The sequence below is a fragment of the Diabrotica undecimpunctata genome, chromosome 8 (assembly GCF_040954645.1).
Source record: "Diabrotica undecimpunctata isolate CICGRU chromosome 8, icDiaUnde3, whole genome shotgun sequence".
NCBI classification, from domain to species: Eukaryota; Metazoa; Arthropoda; class Insecta; order Coleoptera; family Chrysomelidae; genus Diabrotica; species Diabrotica undecimpunctata.
This window is the reverse complement of record NC_092810.1, coordinates 143121195-143137637: the sequence shown is the minus strand read 5'-3', so window position 1 is coordinate 143137637 and position 16443 is coordinate 143121195. Positions and strand designations below refer to the sequence as shown.

Below are 16443 nucleotides of genomic sequence, written 5' to 3'. Positions count from 1 at the left end.
CACCGTTGCCTGTCACAATTCAATGGATACCTTCCTAGGCTCTTACTGGAATCTGGCAATACGGCAATTAAAAAGAAAAAGATTAGAACAGAAATATCACATATTTTTTATAGTAGCTCAGTTTGATTGTAAGACTGGCATTTGAGAATACATTTTTCAGCTAAAAATAGTCGTCTTAAATGTAAGGGAGGTTCCATAGATTCGGCTAGAAGATTCTTATATTTACCATTGATACCTCAGAATCGAGATTCCCATACGACGTCACGCAATAGTGACTGCATGTACAAGAGCATTAGTTGTGCATATCGTGCGGAAGGATTATCTTTTTCGACTGGTGTCTGTCTGTACCGTAAGAATCTTACTGCTGTATGTCAGTGGATTTCTGGAAAGGCGATATGTGAAAATTAGGTAAATAAAAAGTATGATGCATAAGAAATCTTTATTTTAAATATTTGGTCATATAAAAATAGAACCTTTAAGTAAAGGAACCCGTCAACAAAGAAAGTAAACAAAATAATTTTTAAAATGGGTTATAGAACCAGTATGAAAATATCGGTCTGTCCTACTAATAATTCTTAATAGCTTATAAATAATAACGTTTTACAAAATGAGTATGAATACCAGAAACTAAGATACTATTTTATAAACAGTCAAATCTTACTGAAACAAATTATATATACACGAATTATAATGGGATAATTTTGTTCGATAATATTTATAACATATAAACTTGTTTCCATATCTTATTACCTATATACATTTTGGAAATAAATCTGATTAATACAAATAAATAAATATTAAATCTATCCTATATTGTACCAACTTTTACAGACTCACTGGCACCAATCTGGTTCCTGAAATAAAATAATAGGTTTTAATCAATTTGATTTATGTCCGTGTTTATAAACATATTTGGAAAATTAAGAAATCATAATAATTCATACAATCATACCAAACAAGATTGTATACAGCATTTATCTACAGATTTGGAAAAAAATTTACGGAACATAGGAACAACGGAGTATGTCGCGATGCTGCCAGTGTAAGTGTAAAAACGGAACACAGCTAGAGTGAAGATTGTCAATTCGCCGAAAACGTACGTATTTATAAATGTAGATATGGAATTAAAAATATTATTTAACTAAAAAAAATGGTTATGTTTTACTGCCAAAACTGCTTGAAAAAAGTAGATTTCTAAAAATAAAAAGGAATTTCAAAAATAAAATAATAATACACTCTTTTTAATTTGAAATTATAAACAATATTTGGAATAATAAATGTATTTAAGTATAAATTTAATAATTCAAATAATACCTAATGAACACAAACAAAATTGATGTTAATAAAACATTATTTATTATCTACACAAAACCGGACTTTCAGGAAAAATTGGTAGATGGAGCAACACTGTCGGCGTGCCACATACGCTACTACAAACCACAGAGGAGAGGCAATCCAGTGGAACAAATAAATTAGTTATAAAACATCGCGACGTTATATGGAAATTCACACTGGTTAATTGCAAATTAGGAAATCTTAGTATTTGTATTAAAAATCCTATGTTCCGTAAATAAAATTCCAAATGTGTATATAAAAGGCTAGGATGACAAGTCACACTTTTTGTCCCTTAGACAAGGAAAGAGAGAAGACAAGTAACGCTCATTTAATAAACCTTCGCAAAGTGAGTCCAGTTTCGATGTGACTGCCATGGTTTGGTGCCTGTACGTTGCCCGTTACTACCTCTCGCAGGGTTACCAGGTCTACTGATTTTTCAGTAGATTTACTGATTTCAACTTCAATTTACTGATTTACTTAAACACTATATCGATCTACTAAAAAATATGTAATGATAAAATCATGTTCAAAAAGTGATCATTATAAGAGTGTTCAATGATAAATTTTGAAAAAAAATCTATTTATTGATATATATCCATTATTCTCAATCTAATGAAGAAATAAAATATGACTTGGCAACCTTTCTGGTACCGGTTTAGGCTTCAGTCAATTCCAAACGATTAGGCGTCCCCTCTCTTTCCTTGTGAGAAACCTATGAACGTATAGTTGCACACGAGATGTCATGGGGCACTATGGATAAAAGACAAATTTTGATTTATATATATTAAAGAAGGCCTCTACGAATCCTAACATGCAACATAGCAAATGAAAGGGGAGGAAATAACGAATATATTAAGTAAGAAAAAACAAACAAGGAGACTACCAAAAGGCACTACACAGTATCTTCATTATTAATGAATGTATAGTGACATATGACATATCATAGGGCACTATGGATAAAAATAGATTTACCATAAGACAAATTTTGATTTATTGACTTAAAGAAGGCCTCGGGCTGAGTACAAAATAAACAACTGATCGAATCCTAACATGTGACATAGCAAATGAAAGGGGAGGATTAAACGAATTTAATCAAATAGAAACAACAAAGAAACTACCAAAAGGGCACTACACATCATTTTCGTTATTAATGAATGTATAGCGACATACGACATATGGATGACAATATGGACGATAATAGACATAATTGCTTTCTATAAATATAAAGCATAAGGTAAGTATAGTAAAAAACATGATGCCAGGTCAGAAGTGCACCAGATGACTGACTATAGATGACAATTGATTGTATTGGTCATATGCGACGGGCCAAGGTGCTAGTACAGTAGACTCCCTCTATAACAAACACGGTTATTACGAGTTTTCGCTTATAACGAGGTACATTAGATGTAACGTGAAATTTCTATTGAACTATAACCCTCTATAGCGAGGTAAATTTGCTTATAACGAGAGAAAATAAGATTGAAAAACGTGTTTTTTTACGTTTTGACCGGACCGTAGCTATAAATAAATACCCTTTTTAAGTGCCGTCCGCAATAAATTTCTTACAATTTATGATTCTTAGTCGGAAATATACAATTTATGATTCACAAGTGTCATTGTAGGGGGTTGACCATTCACATCTAATAATATAGGTCCTAATAGACAAGATGCGGAAAGGGTTTTAAAGCTTGTCAGAAACTTTATCCAAAGAAAAAACGCAAATGAAGAAGCATAAAACTGTTTCACATCTTTAGAAAATATGATAGATATAATACTGGACAATTTAAAGCAGTTAAAAATGATAGACTTCTTCCAATTGCAGACGCAGTAGTTTATGTTATTCTTGAAAATACGCTTTATACAGATTTACAGAATACAAATGTTTTGTTTTAACGTATATCATTGACAATAAAAGTAAACAACTCTTTTTTTGTTTTAATGTATTTCATTGACAATAAAAGTAAACAACTTTTTTTAAAAAGCGCCATTCAAACAATTTATTAGCATCTTATATTGCTCCGAATGGCTTCACTATAGAAAGTTAATGTTTTAGAAAACTACATACTCATATGTATGCACAGTATTATTGTTGTTGGATATAACGAGATCCGCTTATAACGAGGTAATTAGTCTGCCATTGCAGTTCTCGTTATAGAGGGAGTCTATTGTATAAAATATTAGCCAAAAATATAAAAGGAAAATTAGAACAGTTGTTAAAAAACATAATACAATTGGGAGGCAATGTTACAATACATTGTAACACAATGACATAGAAACTCAGGGATTGGATGCAGGTATTTTCGATGTTCGAAGAAATGTTAAAGTCAGTGAGAAATGCACAAGAAGCAAATAGCTTTAATAGATAATCTCAGTAAGTTAGCAATATTAATAAGGATAAATAGTATAATCAAATTAATTACCTTAACTAAAATTAAGAGATAGGAAGAAGGAATTTCTAAGATATTAGTTACAAAAAAAGAAACCACTTTTACCTTAGAGGTATGAATAGGGAGCCACCTACCTAGAAACAACTGAAGTTGTAAAAGAGGTAGATTAGGTTGGTAAATGGGTTAGATAAAAATTTAAAAAACAAGCAATTTTTTTCTATGGAATCCCCAAATTTTTTAAAATATATAACAAATGTTTTGAAGCTATTGTCTTGTGGCATCTTAATACAAATACTATTTTTATTGAAAATAAGCCACAATTTAAGTTTAAAATCAGTTTATTGACGTTTCAATTTCCACTTCGGAAATCGTTCTCAAAATACAAAACATGTATAGACCAGTTTATCCACGATCCTAGAAAGATTACAATTTCATAGATCCAATTTACGAGTTTATACATGATTGGAGAAAGGTTACAGTTTCATAGATCCAATTTACCAGTTTATCCATGATTAGAGAAAGATTACAGTTTCATAGATAACACACATTGAAAACATAAGAGATATAAACCTTAAACTTTATACAGAGTATACACGTAGAAATTTAAATGGTACAGATCCTTGAAGAGGAAGAGAAAATATAAGACAACTGATGTAACTACCGAATTGGATGAGCTGTATGTGATCCAGTAGTATCTGATGTCCTGAGTGTTACATGTAGTAGAACACGACAAGGATTGTGTAATCATTTAACTAAATAGCATTTTGATAAACTGTATAGAAAACTTTGCACTCTAAAGAAACCTCTACGAAAGCTAGGTAGAAACGTCTATCAAAACCATATATGAAATCCTTTATAGAAACTATTATGAGAACAGGCTGATTTTAACAACAAACTTTTAGTATGCTTGGATGATCTTAATCTTAGCTTTTAAAAACAAAATCGCTGGAATTATTATTTATTGTAGTTTGAACATTTAAATGAAATGAAAAACAATTATATTATATTAAATAATAATTGAATTGATGATAAAATTTACCTAAATGCTGATAGGAAATTTGTTATATTTTTGAACACTTTGAAGATTTAAAAGAAAAGAATAAAAAATGATTAAGATTTTTTAACAAACAGAAATCTACCTGACTTGGCTTCAAATAGATACAAGATCATTGAAATATTTCTTATTTTATTGTGCTTTTTTGAAAGGTGAAATCAAAAACAGCTGGGCAACATTGTTGAGAATTTAAAATCAGACTAAAATGTTATATACCAAAAAGACTGATGCCGATCTAACCATGGGTTACATACAGTGACAAGATCCAAAAATAATTATATTAGTATTAAATTCCAATAATAGGCCTGGAAGATGTTTTATTACTTGCCAAAATATTGACTGTAACATAATTCACACAGCATAAAGAGGATAGTATCAATGCAGTTTACGAAAAGAAAGATCAGCATCACTTCATATCCACAGTAATACAAGATTCCTGCGGTCTTCATATATTTTAAACATGCATATGAGTCCTTATACCGAAATAAATTACCCAACAATAGCTCACAAACAGCTTTAGGACCAAATAAGAACACTCCCTTTTTGTGAAAGCCATCTATAAACTGGTCATACTGCAGCTTTATTGTACTTCTTACATTCATTCATGATACCCATTCCTTAATTATGTATTAGCCCTGTACCAACTTATACAGCTCCAGTAGATGTGTACCGTAGGTTTTGGAGTAGCCTCCAAAGTAGAAGTAGTACTGGAGTAGAAGTTTCACTTAGTACCTTCCAAAAAGTGTTTGCCTCCTGTGATCTGATGCCTCATATTCATGTAAGATATGGTTGCTGTTTCAGCTTCTCTGCTCCAAAATCTGCAGCTTGATTTTTCCATAAACAAACCCCTTGTATGTAGGTGTTACTTATGACATGTCCATGACCATAGCATGTGCTTGACCAGATATATGTATTCAAAACTACAGCAGAAAAAAATTAAACTTATCATCAATTAAGTTAAGTTCAAGCATATGAAATTAACAACACTTCATACTAGATTATAAGAGAAGCAGACATCTTTGAAATCTATGATTACGAAGGGGAAAACATTAGAATTAGAACAAGTAGAGAACTTCACTTACCATGGAATTGTAAGTACCACCAGTTCAATACAACAATACAAACAGAAAATAGTAGGAAAGGAGCATTACACAAAATCTTTGCATCAAAAAATGACAAAAAAATGTACGAATATGCTTTATTCACTACAAATAATGTTTTAACAGTATATCATACAGGGAATGTTGTCCTGTAGTTTCCCTGATACCTGATCCAACTTTATTTAAAAAAAATTGCTATGATTAATAATTTAAAAAATAACTAAAAAAATCTATAATTGTTCTTAAAAAATTACCTTGTAAGGAGTTTCATATCCACCTTTACTTTTCATTTGGTTTTGAAGTGCTATCAATTGCTCACCTGGCATTTCTACATCTCTACTACCTACATGACCTGTATGTTGAAAATTCGTTGGATATCCTATCATTGACCTGAAAGTAATAATTTTATTAGGTAAATGAGTAACTAATTTAATACTAGTAAAGTACTACTTTAAAAATATTTAATCCTTATATCATTCTCTTAAGAAAAACTATGATTATAAATATTTTTCTATATATTATTAAACAATACTATTAAACAATTAGAGCACATTGACAATTTATGTTATTTTGTTGCTTTTGGACTTAATTCGAGTCCCTTACCATTCTCTTACATGAGTTTACCAAAGTAAACATTTAATCGCTATTGATATTCACTTAAAAATTAGATTGTTACAGGTTTGAAGGAAGGTGTCATCATTGTATTCTTAAGTTAAAGTTGAATGAACTGTCTTCCAATAAAGTTATCCCAGGAACTAAACTCAATATTGACAATATGAATGAGTCGGATAAAATTAAATTATTTGAAGAATTTTTTACCAAGTAACAAAAACAAAATTTGTTTAATTTATTAAGTAATGTTTTTTATTTTGAGAACAATTTCAAAGTGAACATCGAAATGTCAAAAATAAACTTATTTTAAAGCAAAATTGAGTAAATTATAATGTTAATTGTTATTGTCAATAAATACTGATAATATTTCTTCTAAACCTTGAATTCTACTTTAATTTATAATTGTTGTCACTTCATTTTTGTTTCACTTAGCCTTCCAAAAGGTACAATGAATGTTGCTATAATAAATGATTGAATTAGTTTATGAGCTGGTTAATTCTTATCAGTATTAAAATAAATTAGTAGCTAAGCTTTGAAGCTGAGACAAATGGAGATACCATAAATCACAATATCTACACCTAACCAATCTAAAATTATACACAATGACAAGTCATAGGAATAAAAAATTAGACACAAATAAACCAAAGGATGTTAAAACAATCTATACTTTTTACACCTTACCTATCAATGTGATGTTTTCTTTTGGGTGGCTGGGGAATACAACAACTAAATAATGTTACCCTCAACTCATTTATTGCAGCCATTTTAAAATATCTAAAACAAAAATATAGGTATTATTAGGTAAACTTGAATTACTTAAAACAACTTATTCAAGACTAAAATCATAGAATTTACCTAGATGTAATCTTGATGCAGAAAAATTTCTTTATTTAAGGAGTCCCTTAATTTTATTGACAAATGAGTAAAATTTTATTATCTTGTGGTTATTCTTAATTAAAACTGATAAGATAAAATACATTTATAAAATCATTTCATGATTATTGATATGTCAGGGATATGAAATGTTTAGAATGAAAATAAATTTGCATCAAATATTATTGTATAAAACAATTACAATAAGTACTTACATTTAAACTAAATTTCGTTTACTTTATCTTAGGAACTCATAATTATTAAGTGTATAAAAAATATAAAAATAACAACAAAGAATTAAAATAAACGTAAAAATACTTTTTGTTCTAAGAGCTTTAAGGTTAGCCAAAAAGGTAGATGGTGGGGGGTTCGGGAGGGGCAATTCAAATTCGATTGGTATCGATTCAAAGATGAACAACACTCAAAATCAAATTATTTTATCGATAAGAAATCGCCGGTTTCGAATATTCTCGCGGTCATAGGTTCTCTTACTTTTATGTGGTTTGTGGTTATTACACATCCTTTAAAAAATCTAAAGTTAACGTCGTTAGCACATAGTTAAATAAATTAAACACTGACTGTATATGTATGCAGTTATGTGCGTGTTTCAACATATAATTATAATAAAAGTGTACTGAAATCTGGCAACCAATTTCACAGATAGAATGATTTGTCTTTGTTCACCTGACAATACTCTCGTCTTTGTCCATGTCCAATTGTCCACCCCACCACAATCACTGAATACTGAATCACAAAGTCTACAAAACAAATGGGGGAAGTTCCGAACTAATAAGAGGTAAGAATAATAATTTCAAGTTATTTAAAATTAATTAAAAGATGGGACATCGTACAGATTACGTTTCGGTGAAGATAGAAGATTGAGTAATCAAATGAAATACTACACAAATACTATCTACAAATTTGTAGTTGTCTTGTGTAGTATAGTTTGTATAGTATATTTGAAGAATAAGCTGGAGTAAATTCTCAGAAAAAAAAACTAAATTGTTAAGCATATTTTAGTACGTGTGCTTTTCGTACAACGTCAATATTTTAGCTTATTTTACGTTGGGTTTGACTATTTAGATAGAAATTTTTCCATGTCACATGGACTATCGTAAAATTTAAATACCTGCTATTGTTAGAACTGTGTAGGCTAGGGTTTTTTCAGCTGGTCACAGACGTACTTTAAGGGTATTACATTATTTGTTTCGGTTTGTTAGATATTTAAACCATTTTCAAAGCATATTATATTTATATAAATCTGTTTATTTTAGTAACGTTATTTATGGTTATTTTTGTCGTTATGATAATGACCCATTAAATAACAAGAAATAAAGAAACTCTTAAAATACACAGGTATTTAGTTAATGGTCTTTTGATAGATTAGATAGAAAAAGTCGATTAGCGAAAGATGGTTTCTGATAAATGTGAACGCTATCTTAAATAGTATAAATTTCGATTTTGTTTGGAAAACCAATGATTAATAAAATGGTTAATGGTCTTTAAATAGTCATTCATTAATATCAGAAAATTTTTGTTTAGTCGATTATAAGCGAGTGAAGAGATCTGACACAGTTGTTTTTTGCAAGAGTGAATAGTGAGTTTATAGAATATGGAATTAACGTGTGATTATACACCAGTTAAAAAATTAAAGTTGAATCATTTATCACTTAACGAAAAGAGTGTTATCCTTAACGTCTACAATTATTTTAAGCAACACAATCCTTCCAATACTGTTGATAGTATAGTTGAAATTTCGTCTAAAGTAATGGGATATTCAAAATCAACTGTATATAACATTTTAAAAGAGGAAAAATCAGCTGGTATAACGCCACCCAAACCGAGACCAGGAAGACCAAAATTGTCGAAAGTGAATGTGGATGAATTCTTCAAAAATGCAATTCGTAGAATGGTCCACTCATTTTTTTTTAACAAACAAATACCAACTTTAGATAAAGTTTTACAAGCCATTACCGACGATCCCGATTTACCCACAATAAGTAGAGACCAACTTTGGAAAGTTTTGCATGAGTTAAACTTTAAGTATGAAAAAGTGGGCAGACAGTCAATGCTTATCGATTCCGAAGAAATTGTGTGTTGGAGATGAGACTACCTCAGAAAAATAAAAAAAATGAGGACAGAAAATAAGAACATTTATTATTTAGATGAAACGTGGGTTAATGAAGGTCATACTGTAGGGAGAGTTTGGAAAGACAAAACTATAAAAACATGTCGACAAGCATTTCTGGAAGGATATTCACCTGGTTTCAAGGAACCAACAGGTAAAGGTCGACGATTAATTGTTACCCATATAGGTAGTATGAATGGATTTCTTAAGGAGGGTTTACTTTTGTTTGAATCAAAAAAGACCTGTGATTATCACGAAGAGATGAACGGAGACGTGTTTGAAGAATATTTCGAACAGATGATTGAATTCATACCTAAAAATTCAGTTATTGTGATGGACAATGCAAGTTACCACTCTAGATTAGTTGAACGTTTACCAACTACTCAATGGAGGAAAGATGAAATTGCAATGTGGTTAACTTCTAAGAATTTAATCTTTGACGATACAATGACAAAAGCAGAATTATTAGAGCTTGCTAAAATTAATAAACAAAATTATAAAAAATATGTCATTGAGGAAATAGCCAAAAAACGAGGAATTGAAATACTTCGCCTTCCACCGTATCATTGCGAGCTAAATCCGATTGAATTAGTATGGGCCGAAGTTAAAAGTAATGTTGCTCGAAATAATACAACTTTTAAATTGTCAGATGTTACTATTCTTTTTCATAAATCAATATCCGAAGTAACGACTGAACATTGGCAAAAATGTATTAATCACGTTATGGATATTGAGAAAAATATGTGGAAGCTTGATCATATAATAGATAGCAGTATAGAACCTATAATAATTCATCCCGGATCGGATAACACTTCGTCTGAAACAGAATATGAGGAAGCTTAACTTTAAACTGTAGCTCAGAAGTTTATTTTACATTTGAACTAATTGCCGACAACTTCATTGTTTATTTTTTATTTATTTTTTATTGCTAATATAATTTTCATTCTTATTTCCAATATTATTAGTATTAAGAATATTATTATTTATTAATAGGAATATATAAAAATTTACAGTTTTTCTGTATGTATTTTACGTTTCAGTATAATTTATTGTATTTTATTATTTTATATTAACTGTATGTTTCACAAATAATAGAATTTTTATTCTTTTTATGTATATCTTTTTATTTTAAACCAGTATTGGATTGGATTACTTTGTTCTAAATATCCAGATAAATTTAAGGCAAACTTTTCTTTTAAGATTACGTTTTAGTTAGAAGATGTGCACGCCTATGTATTTCGAGGTGCGAAGATTAGTATTCTGAGAATTTACTCCAGCTTATTCTTCAAATATACTATAACAATTGACTTTGCAAGCATAACCTCGATGGATATGGATACGGCATGGCGTTTTTAAACATACAACGTTGCAAGAAACCACTTTCTGTAAAAAAATCGAATCTTTTTAACGTATTTTAGGTATTTTATCCCCATAACTAATGATGTATATTATAGCTGTAAAATAATTGCATTTTTATAGTTAAATTAACTATCTATTGTACTTAAGCCTGGTTAAAATCGGACCTTGGCAATGAATGTGGTCACATGTAGTCAATGTAGTAAGTTAAGTAAAACAAATTGAATGTTGCCGGTTTTACAGTTTTTCGGCAAGAGTTATTAAAAGGAATTTCAATCCATCAAAAAAAGTAAAAATAATACAAACGCAGGGTTTCAGGTTTTTAGATTCATTTATCAGATCTAGCATTGTTAATTGTAACTACTCCTCCTATCTTAGATGTTTTATGTTTATTTGATTAACTCTTGCTCAAGTTCTTGTATATGAATAAACATAATAAGTTCCATATGAAGTTATACATTGATTAATTAAAAAACTATGTACCTAATGGAAATTTGACAGGCTGTTTTAGAGGTAGGTATACCTTTTATTTAAAATATTTATAAAAATCATGAAAGTAGAAATGCGAAGATTTCTATTGACGAAACCAAAATTCAGATTTTTGCTTTAATCTGCCCCTTCTACAAATTGCAAGGTAAAACAGACGATGCTAAAGATAAAGACAGAGATATATGGAGAAAGTTGCATTTCACAACATTTCTTCTCATCTAAGCAGTGTCGGTTTAACATAGTCTGCCGCCCGGTGCTGATACGAATGCCGCGCCCAGGCTCAAAAATATTTCTTAACTTTATTTCAATTCGACAAAACATATTTTGAATACAAGTTTATTAAAATAAGGAAAACAATTACAACTTTTTTGGGTGTCAAACTGAAATGAATACTAACAAAATACAACAACAAAAATTAAGGGTGAACTTCAAAAAGTAAAATAAAAATGTACCTAATAACATTCAAACAGGTAATATGAGGTAGGTAATCAAATACCTTTAATATTGAAAAGCTTGTTTTTTTCCTTTTACTGAAGCGAAGTTTTCGATATCATTTATATTCAATTCATTTAGCAGGTCCTTCTTAATGTATAAATCTGCTAAGGAGTTCAAATTTTCTTGGGAAATTGCATTTCTTAAGTAGGTCTTTACCCTTTTTAGTGTCGAAAAAGAGCGTTCGCCACTTGCATTTGCAACCATTATGGAGAAAAAAATACCGAGGCAAATATTAACTTTTGTAAATGAAGATATTAATTTATTTTCGTATAAAACCTGTACCAATTCTAAAGGAGTGTCTATTTTTAATTGGGGAAGAGACGTTAACAAATGCTTTAAATGAACACATTATTGGGGAAAACACTCATCCAAATCCTCTTTGTATTTTTGTTATTCGGTTGCTGATCTGAAAATATCTTCCTTTCGTAGTTTTTAGTTTAAACAAAAATTTAAAAGATCTTGAACAAGATTTATAACTATCAGATCGGCGAATAATCTTCGACTTAAGATTGTCTAGTATAAAAACATAACATTATGTTCGCATTTTTTCTTTTTGGCTTAAACTTGCCTCCGAATTCTTTTCTCCTAATTGCATTTTTTTTGATAATTCTCTTCTCAGCGTAATTTTTGTTCCCTGTTATTAACATTCCTAAGGCCTCGTAGTGATCAAATCGATCACGTAAGAAATCAAAGTAATCTGCTAAAGATAATAACAGATGAGCGGTTGTGCTTAAATCCATATTTTCCTTTTGTACTGCTTTATTCACCTTATTAACCTTTTGTAAAACGTCAAGCCAGAATGAAAAAATTATTCCGTTTTCCAACAAATCAAGTTTTTCCGTTAGAGAAGCTGCTTCAACTCTTACTACATTTTTCTCATTTATATTCGTTGACATTTCAATCAAACATGTTTTAATTAAACCGTAATTGATTTTTAACGCTTTTAAGAAGATCAGCGTTTTGTATTCACTCTTTTAAGTAACAGTGTCTGCCCCGACTCAGGCGAATCCTTTATTGCACGATACAATAACTCCCACCTGTATGCAGACACGGCGAAAAAATTGTAGATAGCTTGTACCAACATAAAAAAGATGTCGCTTCCAAACAATAATCTGCTGAATTTTGGATAACCAAATTTAAATGGTGAGCAGCACACGACACAAAGAGAACTAAATCATTGTAAACTTTAATACGTGTTTAAAAACCAGAATACTTGCTACTCATATTACTGGCATTGTAAGACTGGTATCTACAGTTCTTACAATCTAATTTCAGGGACTCTAACATCCCAATAACTGTTTTCTCAAGTTCTTGTGAGCTATGCCCAGTGTTTTTATAAAATCATGGAAATCAAATGAAAAAAAAAAAAGGATTTTCTTTATTATTACAATATCTCAAAATCATTTTAAGTGGGTCATGGTGTGTTATGGTCAGGTGTTGAATCTACACTTATAGAATAGTATTTGTTTGCCTTTATTTGCCTAACAATTTCATCAATGACTCGATTGGACAAAATATTCAGTAATTCGTTACATATATCTTTTGATAGATATGACGTTTTGCCCTTACCTAAATTTGCTCGTTTATTAATATGATCTTTTAAAAATGGATCATATTCTGACAATAGTTCCAGTAAACCTAAGTAGTTTCCATTCCGTTTTTCGCCAATTCTTTCATGAGTACCGCTAAATGCCAATTTCCTGGTAGCCAGAAACTTTATTACACTTATGATTCTTTCTAGTACTTTAACCCAATATTCTTTCGCAGTGCTAATTTCCTTTGCGAGTTCTACATCAAATCTTCCTTGCTTTAATAAGCGAGCCGTATAAATTTTCAGATTATCTATATGATCATTGGATCTTTCATGCTCGTCAAATCTTTCCTTACTTTTCCTGTTCTAAACTGGTTCTTTCTTTTTCAAATAAGACACAATAAAGACAAAATATATTGCCAGTGCCCTCGGAGTAAATTGCCCAATCGCGGTGAACCACTTCTCCATTAACCAGTTTTTTATAAAATATTTGCTTACTGGCATACCTGTCTTGTTCGCCAAAATTTCACTTTGACATTGAAAAGTCCATATCTGTAAGATTCTGTTCCACCCATTTTTCTAGAATCATTTCTGCATAATTATGGCAATCTTGCCAATGTGCTGAATCTTTAAAATTAAGTAAATTCTGTTTTGGATATGAAAAGAAGTAAAAAAAATTATTTGTCATTGTCCTTTTCTAGTTACGATTTGTAAAGGCACCGTTTTCTTTTGCATTTTAGCATCGTTACAAAAAATTTAAATATGCCTTACCCGAGTTAGTGGTGGTTGCTTCTTCATCGTCTAATACTTTCGAAACAGGTGATACTAAGTGCTCTGGCACTGATTCTAAAGTCTCCAAAATAGGTTCATGTGGTCGAATATGAATATATTTATCACTAGTAGCACTAGAACTAGGACCGGTTTGGGAAATAATTGTAGTTTCGTCTTCTTGATTTCCATCCGTTGTAAAAAATGCGCTCATTTTGGGTGTACCTTTCAAAATTTTATTTTGCCTTTCCTGCTTTTCTTGTTTCCTTTTACGCCAGAAAGATTCAGGTTGTTTCCACCCTTCCATATTTTTCTATTGAATATTTATTATATTAATGTTTTATTTACAGATTATAATTACCTATATAGTTTCAAATGTAAGACAAACCTCTTACCGAAGTTTAGTTGTACTTTTGTACGCGGTACAAACGCGTTGTTACAATTTTGCGGTGTTCACACACTATTCTTAAACGATTTAAAATGATATAATTTTAGGGTGGCATGTTTGTACGTTATCTGGCATTTAGATAACATAAACTGAACACCGTGCATAAACCATATACGTCGACGTTAATAATAATAATAATAATAATTTATTTATAAATTGTTAAGTTTCAAAGTTAATGATAAAACACAAACAATTTTATTATTATTATTATATCATGTGGATTTGTATGCAAATTTTATTTGACCATAACCATATAATTTCGGAACAACACGCGCTTTGCGCGTACCGCTCGGTGCTACAGCCCCGAAAATACCCCTGGTTAAACCGGTGCTGCATCTAAGCAAAAATCCTTGACGAATTGGTTTCTTGTACTCATAAAGAGTAAATCGAAATAAAAGAAAAGACAGAAAAGAAGCTTCTTTTGACGAAAAATATTTGTTTTCACGTTTAGAGCATCTGTACCAATGAAATACGTATAAACAAATGTACAGAGGGAGTATACGAAAAATCAAATCTTAACTGTCTTTTCTTTTATTTCGGTTTACTCTTTATGAGTACAAGAAACCAATTCGCCAAGGATTTTTGTTTAGATGATGAGATATGTTGTGGAATGCAACTTTTAGATTCTCCATATCTCTCTCTTACATCTTTATCATCGTCTGTTTTGCCTTGCAATTTATAGAAGGCACAGATGAAAGCAAAAATCTGAATTTTGGTTTCGTCGATAGAAGTCTTCGCATTTCTACTTTCGTGATTTATTATCAGATGTCGCTGTAGCGTCCATACTGAAGCCATTTTATTGTTGCTTCTTTTGACGGAAAAGATTTGTTTTCATGTTTAGAGCTTTTGTACCAGTCGCTCTGATGATTCCTGCTAGGATGAAAGACGTATAAACGAATATACAGGGACACTATACGTGAAATCAAATCTTAACTGTCTTTTCTTTTATTTATAGAAAATTGATATCGGATTATTTTAGTTAATTTTTTTCTAGGTTAATTTTTTTTGAACTATGGAAGCAACATTGATCTTTTCTGTTTGCTATAGAACACCAGAAGGTTTCGTTACGGAAGAATTTGAACAGTTAGAATATGATACTGTTGGTAAGTATTATAAACGGAGATATATTGGCGGTATGTCGGACTTAGGGTTAAAAGCCATAAATTACTAATACCGGTTCTATATAATGACATATACAGACTTTCACACTAAGACTGTATCACCAGCATGAGATTAATAAAGTGTTGTTTTAATTAATTTTAAATTACTAACTAAATTGTTTGAGTTAAAAAAGGAATTTATTAATACTTAAAAGAATACTTCAAAAATAAGTTAATTATTTTTATAGTTGCAAATAAATTTCCCTGTAAACTTTTCGAATCTAAGTACAAATAAATCATGCTGCATGTTCTTAAATTATGCTGCATTTTCTTACAAATAACTTTTAGCCCAGTCTGGTTATACAAAAATCATCGATTTCACGGCAAAATGTTTCGCAGATATCTGAAGCTTTTAAGACATAGGTGGGGATTACTAGATGACGAATAGATAAAAAGATACTCCTATTTTCACCTTGCGTTTTTTGTAAACAATAATTTATGCTCAGAATTTGATTTTTTATCTATAAGTTTTTTCCCTTATAATTTAAATAAACAATATTTATACCATTTTTTTTATATCAAGAATATCTTTATTTTCCCGTTTTTTCAATTAAAATTGATAAATAATTTACGGAGATATTTGCAAAAAAGCAGTTTTTTTGCACTAATTTATAAATTTAATTAATTTTTTTATTAACAAAATAAAATGTTATTAATACATTTCAACATTGAGGAATTACCGTCCTTTAAATTTGTGCGAAATTTCC

At 30.2% G+C, this 16443-nt stretch overlaps 2 protein-coding genes across 4 annotated transcripts in view; one reads left to right on the top strand and one right to left on the bottom strand.

Moving 5' to 3' along the window:
• Positions 1-425: 425 nt before the first annotated feature.
• Spec2 (CDC42 small effector protein Spec2) lies at positions 426-7974 on the bottom strand. 3 transcript variants are annotated; one of them, XM_072541264.1, is made up of 4 exons: positions 7854-7974; positions 7170-7262; positions 6131-6266; positions 426-854 (listed from the first exon to the last, which is right to left on the bottom strand). In XM_072541264.1, the coding sequence occupies exons 2-4, from the start codon at positions 7250-7252 to the stop codon at positions 834-836; spliced, it is 240 nt and encodes a 79-aa protein (XP_072397365.1). In that variant the 5' UTR covers positions 7253-7262; positions 7854-7974; the 3' UTR covers positions 426-833. The 3 variants fall into 3 exon arrangements, with proteins under 3 accessions (XP_072397365.1, XP_072397363.1, XP_072397364.1); XM_072541262.1 differs by lacking the exon at positions 7854-7974 and adding an exon at positions 7577-7733; XM_072541263.1 differs by lacking the exon at positions 7854-7974 and adding an exon at positions 7344-7483.
• Positions 7975-8025: 51 nt separating this feature from the next.
• Positions 8026-16443, top strand: part of LOC140448158 (uncharacterized) — a 50119-nt gene continuing 41701 nt past the window's right edge. Inside the window, exons 1-2 of the mRNA XM_072541258.1 lie at positions 8026-8157; positions 15571-15679. Coding sequence (XP_072397359.1) covers positions 15589-15679 — 91 coding nt within the window. The 5' untranslated portion in view covers positions 8026-8157; positions 15571-15588. The remainder of the gene's footprint in view (positions 8158-15570; positions 15680-16443) is intronic.

Excerpts from the sequence above, each read along its gene's own strand:
- Spec2 (XM_072541264.1), bottom strand. The coding sequence starts at position 7,252 with ATGGCTGCAATAAATGAGTTGAGGGTAACATTATTTAGTTGTTGTATT. Across the intron at positions 6,267-7,169 it reads AGAAAACATCACATTGATAG|GTCAATGATAGGATATCCAA; the intron begins GTAAGGTGTAAA and ends TATTACTTTCAG. Across the intron at positions 855-6,130 it reads GATATGAAACTCCTTACAAG|GAACCAGATTGGTGCCAGTG; the intron begins GTAATTTTTTAA and ends ATTTTATTTCAG.